This window comes from Limanda limanda, chromosome 19 (assembly GCF_963576545.1).
Source record: "Limanda limanda chromosome 19, fLimLim1.1, whole genome shotgun sequence".
Classification (NCBI taxonomy): domain Eukaryota; kingdom Metazoa; phylum Chordata; class Actinopteri; order Pleuronectiformes; family Pleuronectidae; genus Limanda; species Limanda limanda.
Window position 1 is genome coordinate 15,708,126 of NC_083654.1, and position 19,521 is coordinate 15,727,646.

Genomic DNA, 19,521 nt, shown 5'->3' on the forward strand with positions numbered 1-19,521 from the left:
GAATTTCTAAGTTTACGAGGGAGTACCACAGGCCCGGAGTGAGGAGGACGGCTCGTAACTTTTATCCGTTAGCACCTGTCAGGACTGACTACCCCTTTAAATCAATTATATTCTGTGGTTTCTCATCTCGTTTTCTAATCGTTAAGATAATATTCTCTAAATTGGCGGCTGGCTGCAGTGCGGCTCGTAAACCCGGCCTCCTCCATGTTAACAGATGGGACGTGGACCAAACTAATACGAGCAAAGTACACCAGGAATTTTTCTCTTCTAATCACAGTGATATATGTTCAAGTGTCACATTTTCAACTAAGAATGTCATGATTGAAACTGGCTTGTGATTGGTCGAGCGTGCGTTTCAGCGGGACAACGTAACCACGACAACATCTCTTCATCGTTTCTAACAACGTATCAACATCGTATCAAGGACAGTTTGGCTTAATTGGATAGTGGAAGGAAGTGGAGACATCCAAATCCATTCTCTGGAGTTATTACAATATTAAAACTTTATGTCTGTCAAATTCAAACATTTTCTAGAAATTTAAAGATGTAACATCGAATGACAACGTGCTACTCCACATATATATACTTTGTCCTTTTAGATCAGTGTGTCCTAAACCAGATCATCTTTCTCATCTTGCTCCTCTGCTCCCCCCCCCCCCCCCTCTCCTCATGACGTGAACAGCAGCCTGGCACAGCCTCCATATAAACACAATCAGAGGAGATCAGTGCAGAGGTTCTGAACTTTAAATATTTATGTAGTTTATGTTATGAAGGAGAGTCTTCATGGGGCGACGAACTGAAAACCTTTGGGAAACGAGGGTAAAGGTTTTTTCAAAGGGAGATTTTCTTAAAAGAAAAAAGTTGAAGACGAAATAATAGTTTTCACAGTAAAGGTTTTCCCAGGAGGTTTTCTCTTGCGACTCCTCGTGAATAAATAACCTGCTGACACCTGCTGTACATCACGGGATCTTCTGTTCATGTTCAATTCACAAGACAAGTATGATATTTATACATTCATTTCATTTATGCTTAGTTTTATTGCATGTACACTGCAGTGAAAGTTTATATAAGCTGGAAAAAAAAACTGAACACAGATGTTTAAATACAAATAGCAAAAGGAAAAGAGTCAGTTTTATAAATGGCAATACAATGTTTGAAACTTTAGCTTTTGTCTAATTACTGTTTCAAATAGTATAAAAGAGTGAGTTATTAGCTTTATGCATAATTAAACAGTTCCATTCAATAGCATGTTTTTTATATTTTATTCATTATTTGATGTGCAAAACATATTTACTGTATCACAGGACAGAAAACATTTGAACGTGCTAAAGTCTGAGTTCTGAGTCGTGAATACCGAGCTCCGCGTCACCGTTTGGCTGTGAGTGAGTTGCAGTGTTCATGTGCAAAGCTGAGGTTCAGGCGTTTCTCCGCTGGTGCCAGCAGAGTTCGATGTCTGGCTGCTGTGGGACCAGTAAGCCGCCCGCGGGTCAGTCGTCGTTGTTGCAGTCCGCACACAGAATCTGGCCGCGGTCGGGGAAGAAGCCGGAGCCCACCAGCGACACGGAGCAGCGCGAGCACTTGAAGCATGGCTGGTGCCACTGCCGGTCCTCGAAGGAGATGTACTTCCCATCCCCGAACCCTGGGAGAGAGACAGACAACACATGAGCAACTGGAGCACCAAGGCCTAACACTCTGCACCAATATATGAAGGATTTTTCATCTAGAACCATGAATTATTCCCTGGGAAAGTGGTAAAAATGTAAAGAAAACCTATTAGGCAATATAAGAAAGAGATTCCTGGATCCACCTCCTGATCTAGATCCGTGGCAAAGCTCAATTGATCCAACTTGACCCACAATGTACGAGTTTTGTGAGAATCCGGTTGTTTTAATGTAATCCTCAAACTCATTTCTACTGACCCGTGATGGCCGTGTTGCAGCCGGCACACTTCTTGGCGTAGAGGCTGCTGAAGCACTTGACACAGTACGGACTCTCGCCCTGAGAGGTGAAGGGCTGACCGGCCAGCTGAGCTTTGCAGCCGGTGCAGGAGAAACACTCCTTGTGCCAAACCTGCTCCTTGTAGGTCACTCCTCCTTTAGTGAGCGCCTGCAGACACACACACATAAAGGGTATAAAGTTTCTGCTTGGCTGTTTATAAGTGGTGCCTGTAGACTGTATAAAAAGATGGACGACATGACAAATAATCAGGATCACCCCCTGGTGGTTGGCTGCAATATAGACCATAAACCTTGCCTCCTCCATGTGAGTGCATGGGACACGGATCTAATTCACAAAATCAACTTCAGATGAATTTTTCTTAAAGATGATTGCTGGGTTTTTTCAGGTAGTTTTTAAAATCACACTGGGGCTATAAAAAACCTTTCCCACTTTATTTATACGTTTCATTTACTTTTTTCCTACCATCCTCGTACTGTCTAAAAACAATAATCACCTTTAACTGCTTAATGAATTAGTTGATGTAATCTTAATTGATAGCAGTTGTGATATTTGATTAAATGTTTAAGTTAAGTTATTAAGGTGAAAGAGGTGTCTCTCTTACTGTATATATTGTGTTGTCTTACTGTATATATTGTTGTTTTATGTACAATTGTTGTTTTATGTACAGTGCACCAACCACACCATGGCAATTTCCTGTATGTGCAAATATACTTGGCAATTAAAAGAACTCTGATTCTGATTCTCTGAAGTGTTGTTGTAAACTGAGCAACTTTGATTCTTGTGTTTGGATTAAACAATATTTACGACATGAGCCGTATCACCCGTGCTGCCGGCTTCACCTTCTTGCAGTGGTAGCACCGAGGAGCCATCCTGCCCTCGTAGCACGGCACACAGTAGTAGTTGTCTTTGTCCGGGATGAAAGCCTCGGCACCGATCGGCTTCTCGCAGCCGTGACACGTGAAACAGTCCTCGTGCCACGTGGAGCCGCCGTACTCCAGCAGCTTGGAGCCTGGCGGAGGAGAGGAGACAAAGCGAGGGAGCAGATGAAGGTGGGGAATGATGAATGCTTTTTCTGTGGGGATCTTTCCTGACATGTTAAAGCTTCTGTTTCCTTTGAGCTGATGACGCTCACACAAACACTGAGAAAACCGAAAGTGAGGATGAACCTGTTCTTCCTCTTATCTCTCGTCAAATCAACCTGACAGGATTGTTTTGTTCTCTAGTTTTAACTCTTTTCTAAGAGGCTGAGTACGAGAAACACCCGTTCACTGAAGAGGTTTTATAGAAGTTGGGAACCACTCATGCTTATGAAAGTGGATGTTATGTCAGGTCCTTTAATCATCGGCCTTGTTTTACTACTCCTGGGAGCTGAAGTGAAGACGAGGAGGCCTGACGGTGTTTAGAACTTGAACTTGGCTGTGTTAAAAGTGGGGTGAAGGTTATAAAGGCATTCCAGGCCCAACAGAAACTGGAGAGAAGTGACTGCTCAGCTCAGAGAAGAACTGGTGAGTTATAATGATCCCACAGTGTAATTTCCAGTCATCCGACACCGCCGCTGCTCTGGTGTCGTCACAGCAGCCGGAGCTGAAACCTCTGCCGGGAGAAATGTTCACCGGAGCAAGGAAACAATCATTGTGTCACATCTGAGCCGTCACACCCGGTTTGACATCTTTAACCCTGCAGAGACTGGGTGTGAACTGTCTGACTCCTTTGTTGTGGTTGCTCAAGGATCTGTCAGCGAGAAGGCTGGTTAACTCGCTCCTCTCTCATTCCTGTCACTACCTGGCATCACCGTCTTGTCGCAGGCCACGCACTTGGAGGAGAACTCGTTGCAGAAGCAGTCGCTGCACACGAGCGCGCCTTCCTGGCTGGTGAAGGGCTCGTCGGCCAGAGAGCGGTCGCAGCGGAAGCAGCGAAAGCAGTGCGAGTGGTAATGTCTGTTCTCATAGAAGAGCTCCTGCAGGGAGAGGAGAGGGGGGGGTCACAGGGGGCAAAGAGGGATGGTCAAACTTCACAGGATCTAAGTGGAGAAACTCTATGATCACATTTAGAAATAGACTGGTCAACACCTTACTTCCTGAACTAAGACATCAGCGTAAGAGACATTAAAAACAATCTAGGATGGCTTTCAGTAGAGAGCAAGAGCCAAGGCCCGACAGTCCCTTAGATTCTGCACCAAAACCATCATGTTCATGTATTTTTTATTTATATCTGCACCAAATTGGACACACTCAAAGATTTTAGTCCACTAAATGAGCGGGATTTGATAAAAATCAAGAAGATCCATGAATTATGGCCAAATGAAATCTATGAAAGTGTCAAAAAACTGATGTTGTAATGTTAAAGAAAGTGTTATCAAACTTCCTGTATCCTGGAGGGTAAAGCTCCACCACAGTCCCCTTCTGCAACCTCATAAATATCAGTCCCCTAAAAATGCATGTTTTTTTCATCAAGTTCCATGAATTAAGTCTCACAATGTTGAAAAAAAGTGATTACAAATTGAACAAGTTCTCTCTTGGCCCATGTTCCATCCGTCCACTTAGTTTTGTAGAAATCAGTACTGTTGTTCTTGCTTATCGAAACCTTTCTTAAGGATTGTGGCTTCTACATTTAAAGCTGCTCTGGTGCCCAGATAAAAGTAAATATAGATTAGATTATTTTGTAATAAGAAATAAAACAATCTCAACATTCAAGATTAAAAGTTTTGTTTATGGTGGTTGATGTTGGTTTAAAAATAAAGCGGGATGTTTCTTCACTGAGGCAGTTTGTGGTTGTGGTGTCTCTCTACAGTTCCTCTGAGGGAGACTCAATGTGCTGCCCCTCATCCGCTCAGAGGTCAGAGGTCACGGTCAGCCACAGGATCCAGTTTCCCACACAAGGACACTTCAGTGCTTTGGATGTTTGCCGACGCGAGAGGCTGAAACCCAAAGACTTTTCATTTTTTTCCGTTCCTACGACATCCTGCTGCCCTCCAAGAAAAAGAGTTAACGCGAGGACACAAACATGAGAAAAATCCACTTTCTCTTCTTTATCTTCTTAAATGTTTCTCTTCAACAGCTGCTCGAGTTCCAGTTCATGTGGTCAGCTCCGTGACAAATGGCTCCATTGAGCGGTGCGGGAAAAACTTATCTTTTGAAGGATGGGGTTTCACAGTAAAAAAAACAACAACATGCTGCGAAGGGCCGAGGACGAATGTTGTTACGTCTTGTCCTTGGAGGACGGAACGGCCCAAAGCAAACAGCGGCGTAATTTACTGCCAGCCCCTCGCAGGGAGTCCATAACTCACAGGACGCCGATGGCCTCATGGCGTCTGTGGGTGTGTCCTCCGGGACGCTGTTTCTCATTCTCACTAACTAAAAGGCATTCGGGCTGTTAAAGGAGATTACAGACAATCTGATGTTCTGTCAGAGCAGCTGAGGTTTCTCAGGAACACCAGCTGGTTCCAGCAGCAGTTTCGGAGAATGATCACAAGTGGAAGAAGTGGGGCCTTCTCATGATCCCTTCTTCTTGAGTAGTGATATTACACTTTAGAAATATTCAACTAAAAGTTAAGTCCCACGTTTGAAGTGGTACTTGAGAAAAGTACCTAAATGTTACAGCTTCTGAGAGGAGGTTATGTTCTTGCAAGATTCCTCAAAAACTACTGAAGGGATTTCTCTGAAAGTAGAGGAAGGATGGTGGAAGGATGGGACATGAGCCAAGAGAGAACACTTTTTATCACTTTCTTCATAATTGTGAGATACAGAAGGTCATTTGCTATTCTAATGCAAAGTACAAATGCTCAGATTCCAGTGCAGCAGTTGAGTACATGTACTTCAGCTCCGTTCGTTCTCACCTTGGCGTTGTGGCCGATGAGTTCCTTGCACTCCTGGCAGGTGTGTGCGTGCAGGCGGTCGTAGCAGGGAACGCAGTGAGGGCTGTCCTCCACCTGGATGTACTTGCGCCCGTACAGGGACTCGTTGCAGTTTTTGCAGTCGAAGCGGTCACTCATGATGCCTGTCTCTGTTTTTTCTGGCTGACCAACTGAAAAACAAAGAAGTCCCAGACGCAGGTTGGTATCAGTATCCGAGGCAGGAAGGAGGAGGAGGAGGAGGAGGAGGAGGAGGACTGGGATTAGAGAGAGAGAAAGCAGGAGGAAGAGAGCTTTGGATCATGAACAACGACCAACAGGAAAGAAACTATAAATGTGGACACCTCCTGAGAAAATGAAGAGTGAAATGAAATGTTAGTTCTGTACAATATGTTTAGGTCGTATTATCTGCTTTTCTCATTCTGATATCCTATCCCTCTGCTCCACTATAGACTTTGTTTATTATGTGCTTATAGACATGAGAAGTTAAACATATATTAACGACCTGAACTTGTGTTTATCCTTGGTAGTAATGGCTGTGAAGATCCTCCTCATCTCACGAGACGTACTTTATAATTTATATTAATCACACATCGCCTGCTTTAAACCAGGTGGAGGAGAACCTCAGGCCTCCAGGCTGCACACGGACCGGGAGACCAAACCAGAAACCTGTGGGTGACGTCATGGAGGCTACACTGATCTTCACATACAGTCTATGAACGGAACAATCACTAACAAGCGTCATGGCGACTGTCAGAAAGATTGAAAACTGGAACATGAAGAGAAAGAACAGGAGACGCCCAAACACGGAGCCCTGGGGGACGCCAGAGGAGCAGCGATGGGGGACCAGTTACTGATGGTGATGACCTGGTGTCAGTCTGGGAGATGTTCAAAGTTAAGAGGGAAGAGGAGGAGCTTGTTGGCGACTCTGGAAAAAAAATGTGAAACCGCCCAATAGAGTCATTAAAATGATTTAGGACGCAGGAAATAGAAACAGAACGCCGGAAGATATTGTTGTGCAGTTTAAATGTAAAGAATGGAGATGGCTGAATGAAGACTGAAGGGTTGATTCATTGTAAATCTTCACCCTCAAGATATAACCGCTTCTCTTATTTCCTCGTTACTCACTAACCAGTGAAAGCTTGTGATGTCGGCCGCTCCCTCCCACTCATTCTTGTTTGAAACCCCCTGCGGCAGGTTTGGCATTGAGACGGAACAACTAAACAATATTAATTGTTGGGAGCTGGAGTGAAACGGTGTTCTCAATTTCAAAGTCTCTCTCTCTCTCTCGAGGGCTTCTTTCATCTGTGTTTGGTTTGTGTTTTAAAGGGCACTCGTTTATCTCGTTCACTTCTTTTGTCCACACCTCACTTGTGAATGTGTAACAATCATTTACTCTTCAAAAGAAAATAACAAAATCCTAAACTGGTAATGACATGTTGTGTTTGCTAAATGCATTTTAACCCAATCAAATTACAGCGATCTTGTTATATTCTATCTAAACATTTTGAGGTTTCTCAATCATCTCAAGTGCATGTCCCACATTTTGCCTCTTGATTAAATCTTAACAAAACTACCAGTGTTTTTCTTTTCAAAAACTGCTGAGGAATAAAATTCCTTTCCCGCACACACTTCGTTATTGCAGCTTCTAAAAGCACAACTTTGTTCTTTTCTAAAAAATATCTTTAAATCTCAATTGCCTCATTATGAATTCTTGCCTTGCCTGCTTTCATAAAGCTGTCTGGGCACAAGTTACAAAACACAATCCCACCGGAGTAATGAGGATGATCTGCAGAGTTGAACTCCAAACATGTCTTTCTCATCATATCCCGACCAAGGAGATGATGTTTAAATGTTAGTTTTCAGCTCATCAGGAACAATAAGGTCTCTGGGTGAAAAAGGTCTATTCTAAAATGTCAAGAAGATACATAGAGACACACAGCAACCAGAGAGATGCAAAAATGACCAGAGACACGTGAACCTGAAATATGTAAAAAAAAAAGAGAGACAATCCAAATGCTTGACCTGAGGCTTGTGGAGCAGAGGAAGGACAGGTGGAAATCAGGCCGGGCGCACAGACAATAACATCATCCCAGCGTTATTACTGAACACAGCGTGGCATTAACAGAATATCTGACCCCATGTTCTGCAACAGCAAAAGGAAATGAGCGAGGAAATGATGTGTGGGAGGTTAAAATACCCTCGTGTGGAACCAGTGGCAGGCCTGAGCATGATCCTGTATCTAAAGTGGAGATTTATGTTCCTGCTCACCACTACAACGTCTGGAATATGTTGCAAAACGGCATAAACTTAAATATTTCTCTTGGAAACAGTTGTCGTTTATAGTGTCTGTCTTATTTTGGGCTGAGTGGTTTGACATGTTTCTGTAATGTCAGAAAAGAGGCGGTGGGGTTAGCTTTGAAATCTCCCAGGGTGGGGGGGTGGAGGAATGAGCCGTCATGTGTTCGGTTGAAACGAGGAACAAGAGCTCAGTGCAGCGATAAAAGGCCGTTTGTTCAGCCGCCATTAGTGGTTGGTAATGAAGCTGTGAAGAAGGAAACGCTCTTCACGCTGAAGGTTTCCCGGCTGCACGGAGCCTGGGTTCTGTTTTCCAGGTGCCGGGCTTCATGCTCCACGACCTCCAAGTATTTGCATCTGGTCCGTGGAGGAGTCGTCCTGAAAGTGCAGTTTACATTCCTCCCGTCTGACTGCTATCAAACATCTGCTTTCTAATAACCAATGATGCAGTAAATTCAGATAAACATGAAAGATAAACACAGTGTGCTCCCAGTCGGGTCCCGAAGCCGACGCCAGCGACAGAAACTCCCCTGTCCCTCCGCGGCGTTTTCTCCCGACACCAAGTTAGAGCAACACCGAGGACGTCCCTCAAACCTCCCAGCAGATAACACAACGCTTCCTCCCACAGAGACTCAGGCCGGCTTCACAAAACATGGAGGAAAAATCAAACTCAGAGAAAAACTCAACATCCTCTGTCTGTTTTCTGTCAGATTGTTGTCTGGATGGGGAAATCAGCTCGACTTCCCCCCCTGCAACGTCTGGAGAGGTTCGGTTTCTATTCTCATCCGTCCACGTCTGTGGAACAATGGCTTTCCTTCCGGACACAGTGTTGGTTTTGTGTCTTTATGTTTCTCTTCCTGAGCCACGACATCTGTGGACACATTCTGTGGCCTCCAGCTGTTCTCCTCCATACATCCACTTCTCCACCAGGGAAATCCTCCAAAACAGTATCTAATTAAAACACTATATTTTATGCTGTCGGACTTTAAATCATCTTTAAAGCTACGTAATTGTGTAGCTTTAAACGAAAAAAAAGCTACATATGTGATTTATGTATGTATGTCAGTGAGATGTATAAGCTACTGGATGTCCTAAATTTCCCACGGGATTAATAAAGTATCCATGTATCAATCTATCAATCTATCTATCTATCTATCTATCTATCTAATTTGCAATTATGGTAAAGACTCATAAACTGTTGTGAAGTAAAGCTGGAGTCAGGAGGTAATTAGCTTAGCTTAGCATAAATACAGAACGCAAGGCAAAACCTAAGATTTTATCAAATGCCTGAAGCTAATGTATTAGTTTAATCCACCTAAAACAGAATTGGAAAATAAATAAATAGGGGTTAAACAAAGAAGATCAAATGTGTTCAGCCTAACAACCTAGTAAAGTGATTTAAAACCTTGCAGTTTATATATTTTATTATGATAATAAAATTAAGCTTAAATATCCTGGATACTTGTGGTCGCACTTAATTGTTATTATACCAAATAACGAACATATGCTTTGTTTTTTTAGCGTGATCCATGTCTGCTAACATGGAGGAGGCAGGGTTATACTGCAGCCAGCCACCAGGGGGCAATTCAGATGTTCTGGCTTCACATTTTGGAGCTTTCTGTTTAATGTACAGTCTAAGGTCACAACTGACGTCTGGTGAGAATCTCTTCATCATCACACCGTTGACATTCAGACATTTGTCTCAGCCGTCTCCTGACTCTGACTCATCTGTTGCCAGCGCCTGGTTTAAGAGACATTCACTTTACAGGTGTTCTCTTGGGACACGCCCAAGAATACTTGTTGCCCCAGTTCTCCTCCTCACCACCCGACATTTAAACAAACGATCCATCTTGTCTAAGTACTTTTCTCTGGAGTAGCACGGCTGCCGAAACTATTTAAACCCACAATTCACCTCGTGGAGTGGACATGTTGGATTCTTCCCTGATATTCTCTGTCCCGCTGAGGGATTTATCGCAGTCACTCCGCTATGAGAGCTTTGTAGTCGCAGCCAAATGGCAACAGGCTCCCAGGATCAGCCACCAGGCCTCCCTCCTGTCTCATGTCCCTTCATGGCTCACTGCTGTTGTTTCACTCTCCGCAACAACCTGACACTTTCTTACGACCGGAGCCAGGAACTCTGCGAGCCATCACAGCTCGGCTGGGTGTTAGTGTTTATTTTCCCCCGAGGAGGAATTTGGACTCGTGTGTGAGGTTTACAAACCAGACCGTTCCATGATGAAAACCGCTGTCACACGTAATAAAACCCAGTGGGACCAGTATATAGGTGAGTGTTAAATCTGTCACAGCCACACAATCTTAAATTGTGCATGCTAAGAAAAAGCCTTTGTGGGGTGACGTTATTACATTCCCACTCGGAATACGAGCCACACTCCCTAGAATCGGTCATAGAAATGTTTAAACTCAAAATCAGGGCCGTCTTTACTTCATCATTCACAAAAGAACAAGTTTGAGCTGTTAAAACAGGAAAGTGAGTAGGAAAGTTGTTTTTTTGTAAATCGTAATGTTGGTCAGCCGCATCCTCACTGAAATATCGTGACAATTATCTTAAATCATTCTTTGAGGGTCGCTGGAGCCAATCCCAGCTGACCTCTGGACCAGTATATCAACCATTTAAACTCACATTCACAACTACAGTCAATTTAAAGTCTCCAATCAAGCTCAGCTCAATCTGCATGTCTTTGGCCTGTGGGAGGAAGGTGTGGCACCGACAGGAAACCCACACAGACACTGGGAGAACATGCAAACTTCACACAAAAGACCCCATCTAACTGAGGATTCAAACCAGTGAGACCACAGCCCTGACCACTGTGCTCCCCTCGCCATAAATTGTAATACATCTTGACATTCATCACGACTAGATGACGTATCCCATGACTTCGGTGATGCTCCAACTTTTCCACCAGCACCACCATTAAGTTTACACTAGTGTCTTTGTGTCTGTGCGTGAACTATTGCTGTATAAATGACACTGCTTTTGACAGTTTGGACTATATATAGCACACATATATATATAATGAGTCTATAGTGCACTGGTGTATATCATAGGAAATACAGCGTTTTGCCTTGAACCAACAATAACAGCCTTTCCTCTGTGCTCTCACTGTAACGGCCTCAGACCTTGTGTGTGCATCCAATTAAAACAGGAAAGTGCGTAACAGAGTTGGTTTTTAATTATGTCGCCACTTCACTGTTTACATCCCCTGCTATAGATTAGGGTGTTTTTAACGGTTGCTCCGCACGAGAACAGTCCTCATATTGTGCGACTCCTGAATTACACAACCTGGATTTGGGGGGGGGGGAGAGCTGGAGCTACAGAGGTGCCCTGCAGCCGCGGAGGAGTGAAGCGACACCCTCATGGTAACAGATATAAACTGGTACAGAAAAATAGGAAAACAAGGCCGGTCTCTTATTGGCCATCAGATGACTGCGCTCGCTTTCACCCCCCGGTACAAAGACGCTCAATGTGGTGCCACTTCCTGCAGGATCACAAGCCCAATATCAGCTGCACGCACACAAATACAAATCAACACACACACTGTATCTGGTGTTGTCTCTAAATTAAAGAATCTCATCGAAGATCAGTCACTGCAGTTTCCAAAGAGAAGAAGATAAAGTGAGTGTCCTGGGTTCAGCTGGTTTGTCTATTAAATTAAAAACTATGATAACTGTCAATAGTAGTGAAACGTAACCTAAGCTGAAATATTGGGGAGTAAAGAGCTTTTTAAGATGGAGTGATTGTTGAGCTTTGTTTTATAAAACTTCCTTCACATCACAAAGCTTATTTCAGCCCCAGAGACAAATTAAAATGTCCAAACAATGTGCAATTCATTGTCTATAATTAAAACTCCCATCAAGATGAATTGCGTCTTTCAGTTTAATGATAGATACTAAAAATATATTTGAATTTCCCTGGAAGATTTCCTGGAACAGTCCATTTCACTTGACCTGATGTTGTGTAGTCAAGAGACATTTCTTTTATGCTCTGTTCCATACGAGCAGTGTCATTGGATATAATGACACACAACCTGCTACACAAAGCTCATTTAAAGATAGACTACGTGTCTGGCTCAGTTTTATAAGTCTCCATTTGGCTGTTTGTTTACTTGGAGGAACAACGAGCTCTGCAGCTGCTGCTTCACCTCCGTCCACTCAAAGGACAAACAGTCAGACAACAAGATCAAAAGACCATCAGCATCATTTCCCAGGACGTTTCCATAAAGAACAATATCATTTAAACACAAACCATAGGTGAACATTTGAATTCTATTTAAAGAAACACCCCAACTCCATCTCAGATCAAATAAATATTTACTCACTGTTCATTTATCATTGGAAACTTAATTAATTTCAACACGGTTTTCATCCTCAACTAATAAGAGTTGGAGAGAAAACTATTTAGACCAGATGATGGCGCTTGAGATCCATCCTCTGGGGAACATGAACCTCTACGTGACTCCACTGAGAGATTCACGTCTCGACCACAGCGGTGGACTGACCGACCGCTCAGGCTGACGTTACCATCCGGAGCCAAGCCACTGGCACAGCTCAAAATACATCGGACACGTCTGAAAGCTTCTGCAAAGGACGGAGAAAACAATCAAAGTGAAAAGGATCATAATCACGTTTGTTTATGAAGTGGATTTAAAAATGGATCCTCACTGAATTTTCTCTTGGCGACTGTGTTATATCACTTGGAGCGTTCAGACCCGACCGTTGTTATCCAGAACACATACACAAGTAAACACGTTTTCCCACCAGGCAGCTGGCAGCGAGTCCAGTTCAAGTCCTGGGTGTTAATGGTAACAAATGTTTGTTTTCCGAGCGAGTGTTGGACGTGCTGTGTCTGTTTTATGTTTGCTGTTGGATTTATTTGTCTTAGATTCCGAGCTTCATCTCTGTGTGTGGAGAGAATCAGAGTCCCTACATAGACAAGCCTCGGTCACCAGGGCGAAACCAAAAAGGTATTGTTCAGTGTTCTTCCTTCTACATCTTCCCTTGATGTATGACTTTGAGTTTTTGAGCGATTGAGTGAGCTTCAGTTCACTGTTTAGCCGTTCAGCCCAAAATTACAGATTTGATTCTCTCTTATTGTTCTCATAATTACATTTTTGGCCCTAAACAAACCCACTGTACACACTACAGCCCTGCAGCAAACAGCAGACACACACAGTTGGAGTCTGGCTGGTGAACAAAGAGGAGATTTTAGCAGCTCCACAGAAAGTTCAAGGCGGTGGAGACCAAAAACAGAGCTAAAAGAAAGTGAATATTGAATTTATATTCATTAGGTGGAGAGAGGATTCATGATTATTCTCTTTAACTGCTGGATGAGTAAATACAAAACAGAATAAGATTTAGTAAAGTCAGTAATCTAATGTCCTTTATATTCAGATTTTAAGACTGTTACTCATTTGTGAATGCAAATTGTCGCCTTCTATGTGATTTCTTCGCCTGCGGCTCGTTTCTCCAGTGACTGAACTCCGGCTCGACCTTCGCCCAACGCAAGAATCCGAGAGGAATGCGACTGTGGTCAAAACGTGGCAGAACAGTGCGGTTCCGACACGGAGCACAAGAACTATTTTTCTACCATCCTCTGCTTTCTAAAAAAAGGACAAGAGTCAAAGAATTCCTTTTCCAAGTGGAACCCAAAAAAACACACAATGCACATGAAAGGCACAAACACACATTATGGATTGAAACATAGCGGTGGTATGAGGATGGTGTGCGGTGGTGGAAACTATGAGTGGTGCTGGGGGAGGCAGCGGTCGGAGGGGGGCGGGGGGTTGCTGAGTCTCCGGAACAAAATTTGTAATCTTCAGACATGACATCACTATAACTCAACAGCAGTGAATGGCTTGACAGACACGCTCGTGTGTGTGTGTGTGTGTGTGTGTAGGAGCTCTAATTGTCTACATAAAGCTTTATTTTGTGAGCCCCCCCCCCCCTTCCTCAGTGCCATTACGCCTCCTGCATGTGAGCCAGCTCAAGATGTGGCTGATTGTGTCCTCAAAGGTCTCCTTGTTCTTCTTCTCAGGACCCTGACTTGAAAACCAGGGGGCTGCAGCGTTTATCCACAGTATCAGTTACTCACTCTGGACCCCCCCACCCCCCCCCTCCCCCCAAATAACCTCCACCAGTTCCTCACTCTGCTAAGAAGAACATCCTCTCTGGTGCATCCATCATGTTGTAGGGGAGAGAAATGTGTTTATACAGTCACATATGGGGACAAATTGCAAGTCTCCATAGTGTAAATCATTAGGTTTCAGATGTTTAAAGGTTCTATTGAGGTTAAAGGTCAGGATTAGGCATTTAAACCACAGTTAAAGTTAGAGCAAGTCTCCAGGAACTCAATGTAAGCCAGTCTAGACTCCTTGAAAGTCAAGCAGACACATACAGTAACAATTCATATTGAGTTGCCAGGTTGGTAGTTGTTTGATATGATTGAGTTGTAGATGTCGAAATGAGCAGGAAATAAACAAGCATTCAAAACTTCTATGAAAGGATTTAAGTCCACATTCCCTGCAGCACTTTCTTTATAGAAATAATAAGTGGAATAAATGTTCTAAAGGCTGAAAGGGCTTCTTCACAACCTGGCAACCCAAAGTATAATACTCACTAATGTATCTTATTAAGAGTCTTATAAATAGGACATTAACCAGTAAACCCATCAATAAGTCTATTTATGGTTTAATTTAAAGTCTCCCTGTGCGCAGGAAAAAGTAGAGATGCGGATCCGGGCAAAGTTAAATAGTTCAGTTAATAAACTCATCGCACAACTCTTCAAAAATCACACGATACTCCACGTTCACGCATTAAAACGTTGCACCTGCATGTCGTCTATTTCTTAACGATATTTAAAAACTGTGGATCAATATAAACGTACCGGTCTTTGCGCATCAGCTTCCTCTGCGGGATCAGGACTCTGCGGGATCGAGTCTCTTCAGCTCTGTGTGTAAAGTGACAGATGATTAAATCCTCCGTGGACTCTGGACCCGGCAGGTTTTCCACGGACTGAAGCGTCTTGAGTCTGGTGCGTAAAAGCCAAACTCATCCAACCCCCCCCACTCTCTCTCTCTCTCTCTCTCTCTCTCTCTCTCTCTCTCTCTCTCTCTCTCTCTCTGTCTCTCTCTGTCTCTCTCTCTCTCTCCACTCCCTCCGTCTCTTTCACCTTGTGAGGAGTTCACGGGCAGAGAAGGTGGCCCCGTGTGTGTTTTTTGGATGTAACAGAATATTTTAAATACATGGTGCTCCAGGATCCACGTGGTTTCCAGCTGCTGATGTGAAACCACTGTATTATCTCTCTAAACGGAAAATCCTCAAAATCATATTTACAGACGTGGAAACATTATATAAGAGGGATCATTTTATGTGATCTACCATATTTAGCATTTACAAAGAATATAATTATATCATCTTGTGTGTATACAATTGATGAATGATAAGTATAACAGCAGTTCACACACATCTTACTTTATAAATAACTTTTGAACATGATTTAAGGAACTAGTCTTACAAGTCTTATAAAACTTTTAAAACTGTTTATTCAAATTATAAAGCTTTTAATTGCTTAAATTATACTTTTGCTTCAAATTATAAAGGGTGTAACTATTTACACATTTAAATTTGACTTTTTATTCAAATTATAAAGCGTTTACTTACTTAAATTATGCTTTTTATTCAAATGATAAAGGGTGTGACTATTTGCACACTTAAATTATACTTTTTATTCAAATTATAAAGGGTGTAACTATTTACACACTTAAATTAGACTTGAATTCCAAATATAAAGCATTCATTGATCATTAATTCAAATATCAAACCATGTATTTGGTTGTTTATTCGAATCATAAAGCATTTATTGTTTATTCACATTAGGGAACATTAACTGTTTGTGTGTAAAGATCATTCACAGTTTGCTTTAAGATTAAATGTCGATGTTTTCAAATCTAGTTTGTCAAACAGAAGTTTAACTAATCTCATCTGAGGCTTTTAGCCACATCCATTTCAACAAATATAAATAAACACTAACATTTCATATTACATTAATGTGTGACTGAGTGTTATAAACAGTGTATTGCTCAGAAATGGTTAAGCACAGTTACACTGACATGGATACGAGCGTTACAGTCTCTATATTGTCTTTCAGATTGAAACCTTCAGGCTTTCTTCTGTCGTACGGTCTTGTGGTTCGAAGCAAACTGCAAAGTCCTGACAGGAAAAAGCCCAGAGAGCAAGATATCATTTTCCCGCTCATTGACCTCCATTTTCCACAGTGGTGAGCAGGAGGTCTGGGGACGATTAGAGGCTTCAGTTGCGGCTCCGTCCTGCCACTACCCATTAACTCAGAATGTACAGTGAGGAGGAGGATGGGATGCAGGCTTTTAATTCATGTGGGGTGTTTTTCTGTTTATTTACACAAACTATTGATAGACTGCAGGGTCCTCTGAAGGCTCTCATGGGATATATATATACTGTATATACTGTATATGAACTCTGATTCCTTATCTGATTATTGCAGAAGCATGAGTCAATTCAAAAATCTCAAAAATGTACGTGTCAATATGCTGCCATCTGCTGTTCAACCCAATTACCTACAAATGTTCAACTGCAGAAAACAGATGCACGCAAACATTCAAGCAATTATAAATAAATAAAACGACTTAAAATTACAATTATCAGGTTTCTTATAAGATACCAAGACATAAAAATTAGTTAAAATCAGTTATTCCCCATAATTAAAACCAAGGAGACAGAAGTTTTAATCATGAGTCTCATTTGTTAGATCATTTGTAATAGTTTTGAATAATTAAACACACTTTTAGAAATAAACAAATAATAAAATGCTGATTCTTTCTCTTTTTTAATTCATGTAATATAAATCTCTCTTCACTTTTACCAAAAAAGCAGAAATAAGCCAACTATTTGCGTGGTCATTTTGGCCTAAGTGTTGATCACACTATAACAAATGAGGCCTGACATGTGAGAGGAAAGCTTCACCAGTCATTTCCCCAACTCCATTAAATCCATCATGTTGTTGCCTCCACTGTTAATGAGCCGAGGCTCTAATGGTGAAACTGGCACAGATCTGGTCGGAGGAGATCCTGAGTCATTATCAACAGAAAACACACTGAAGCACAAACGCTCAGCAGGACTCGTTTGTCACACAAAGGATTAAAGACCTCAAAGAGACAGTGAGCAGGAACATGGAGGAAGACTGTGGTGTGGGATGTGATGAGGGCGAGTCAGTGGACATTTCAGTACTAATACATGTAAAGAAAGTAGGAAACAAACTGTGGCACAGGTTTAGTTTATAACACGACCATCTACACCTGGGACATGCACCACTTGGACGGTACTAACTGTCAATCACATGGTGTCCTCCACACCCCAATGCATAATGTGCTTTATCGTCTATTTGACTCTAACTGGGACCATTAAAGAGGACTTGACACAAGAGACTGAGACAATAATCTCCTTATGAAAAGGTTTTCTGTTGCCATAAATCAAGGGATTAGAGTTATTTTTACAGATTTCTATAGAAAGTGACTTATTTTAAAACCTGCTGGTCATTTGAGAGAATGCAGTCTATGGCTACATCCAGTAGTGTAGCTTTGTTTAGGGATTAGCCTGAGAAGCTATATCTCATTTGTCATAATGGACAAAAAAACAAAAGCGTAAAACAACATGTCCGACAGAAGCAACTTGTTTGATTGCATGTCTCAGATCCTGCCACAAAATTAACATATATACTTAACTATTATATTAAAATGTATTAAAAACACGTGATTGGCTTTATAAGCTTTTTAAAAGAACGACCACAGATTAAGTTTGATGCAGAGTTTCTTCCCAAAGTTTCTGTTTGATATTAAACACAGTTAGTTCAATGTGGACAGAAAACATCGGCTGCTTCAGTGCTGACCGACTCTAAATAAAACCTGTGGCATCATTCCTCATTTTGAACAGTTTACACAGTTCTGTGTTGCCAGCTTCAGATTTAAAATAAACATTTAGACGTGCTGTATATTCAAACCCGTGTGTGATGATACCAACCGGACTGCTCCTGAAACCCAAAGCGACCCACCTTCCCTCTGGAGGCTCTGCTCTCTGAGGCCGAGGCCGGTGCTGGTGTTGATTCTGATGAAAGCCACAGACTCGCTGTCACAGGCCCGACCGCTGCCATCCTCCATCCGTCTGCCAGGAGCCAGGAGACCAGAGGAGCAGCTGGAAACTCTGGATAGAGTGAGGAAGTGATCTCTGGCATCACTTGTTGAGTTTAATGCTTCCTCGCTGTAACTGCAGGAGACATCAATGACGACATCGATCATATCACAGCAGAGTGTGGTGATGTAAATCTCGCTAAAAACGACATTGAACAGGAAGATTCCCCAGCCCAGAGCACCAAGAAACAAAAAGGATGTTAAGAAGAGAGGGAAACACATGGCACCTTCTTATTGTACTGCAATTAAACACAATGACAGAAATACACAACTTACAGATATGAAAGAAACTGAGGAATGTGATCCTGGAGGACTCTACTGAAGGCCTATAATATGGAGATGCTGGCCAGGTAGAAACTGAGGAGGGAAAGAAGAGGAGGAAAAATTACAGGGGCACATTTTAAGTTTTTGTCAGTTGTACAAAGGAAATAAAGTGTTTCAGAGTTTTTTACTTTAATTTCATGAGATGGTTTAACTGTAAAGTGCAAACAGAAGGTTTTTTCACATGAACAGATAAAGAAACAGATTCTGAAGTTTTAAACAATAAAAAAAAGAAAATGAACAACAAACACGTGGAGTTTAATGTCAGATACAGGGAAGTGGATTATAGGCCAGAGCAATTTAAATCTGTATGTGTTTACATTTGAGCAAATCAAATCTTAACTTTAATGACTATTTTCAGTTTATAATTATATTGTATTATTCAAAGTACTGTAAATCATCATTTAATTAAATTGAGACAAAATTTTAAAACAAAGTTCTGAAGTGACTTTATATTTTATATCGTCTTTTTATTTAAATAGAGATTAACAGTGATCATCTGAAATTGTATAATGTACGGAGACACTCTGAATAAAACATACAACATGTTATTTGAAGTATATTCAAATTCAAATAATTTTTGAAGATGCATTCAGGCCCTGATTGAGGGATTACCTAAATTAATCAACCCCTCGTTGTTTTTATCTCCCTGAGCCTCCAGAATAACTTGAGAACCTGTGTATTAAAAACCCAATGTTTCATATCTTTTCTATAAACCATCCTAATAATAAAGAAAACTTCCAAAACTGCCACAAACTTCCACTTTTAGCCGGAAATGACCGGAAAAAAACACCAAACATGGCAACACAGCCTCCTCCAATCTGATTGGCTGTTCGGTCTGAATCATAAACTGGTCAT

At 41.9% G+C, this 19,521-nt stretch overlaps 1 protein-coding gene across 1 annotated transcript; it reads right to left on the bottom strand.

Moving 5' to 3' along the window:
- Positions 1-1,133: 1,133 nt before the first annotated feature.
- Positions 1,134-15,145, bottom strand: fhl3b (four and a half LIM domains 3b). Its single transcript, XM_061092808.1, has 6 exons — positions 15,009-15,145; positions 5,795-5,982; positions 3,742-3,916; positions 2,799-2,968; positions 1,920-2,106; positions 1,134-1,639 (listed from the first exon to the last, which is right to left on the bottom strand). Exons 2-6 carry the CDS (start codon positions 5,948-5,950, stop codon positions 1,488-1,490), a joined length of 840 nt encoding a protein of 279 aa, XP_060948791.1. The 5' UTR covers positions 5,951-5,982; positions 15,009-15,145; the 3' UTR covers positions 1,134-1,487.
- Positions 15,146-19,521: the final 4,376 nt, after the last annotated feature.

Excerpts from the sequence above, each read along its gene's own strand:
- fhl3b (XM_061092808.1), bottom strand. The coding sequence starts at position 5,950 with ATGAGTGACCGCTTCGACTGCAAAAACTGCAACGAGTCCCTGTACGGG. Across the intron at positions 3,917-5,794 it reads TCATCGGCCACAACGCCAAG|GAGCTCTTCTATGAGAACAG; the intron begins GTGAGAACGAAC and ends CTCTCCCTGCAG. Across the intron at positions 2,107-2,798 it reads GGTGCTACCACTGCAAGAAG|GCGCTCACTAAAGGAGGAGT; the intron begins GTGAAGCCGGCA and ends GTGTGTCTGCAG.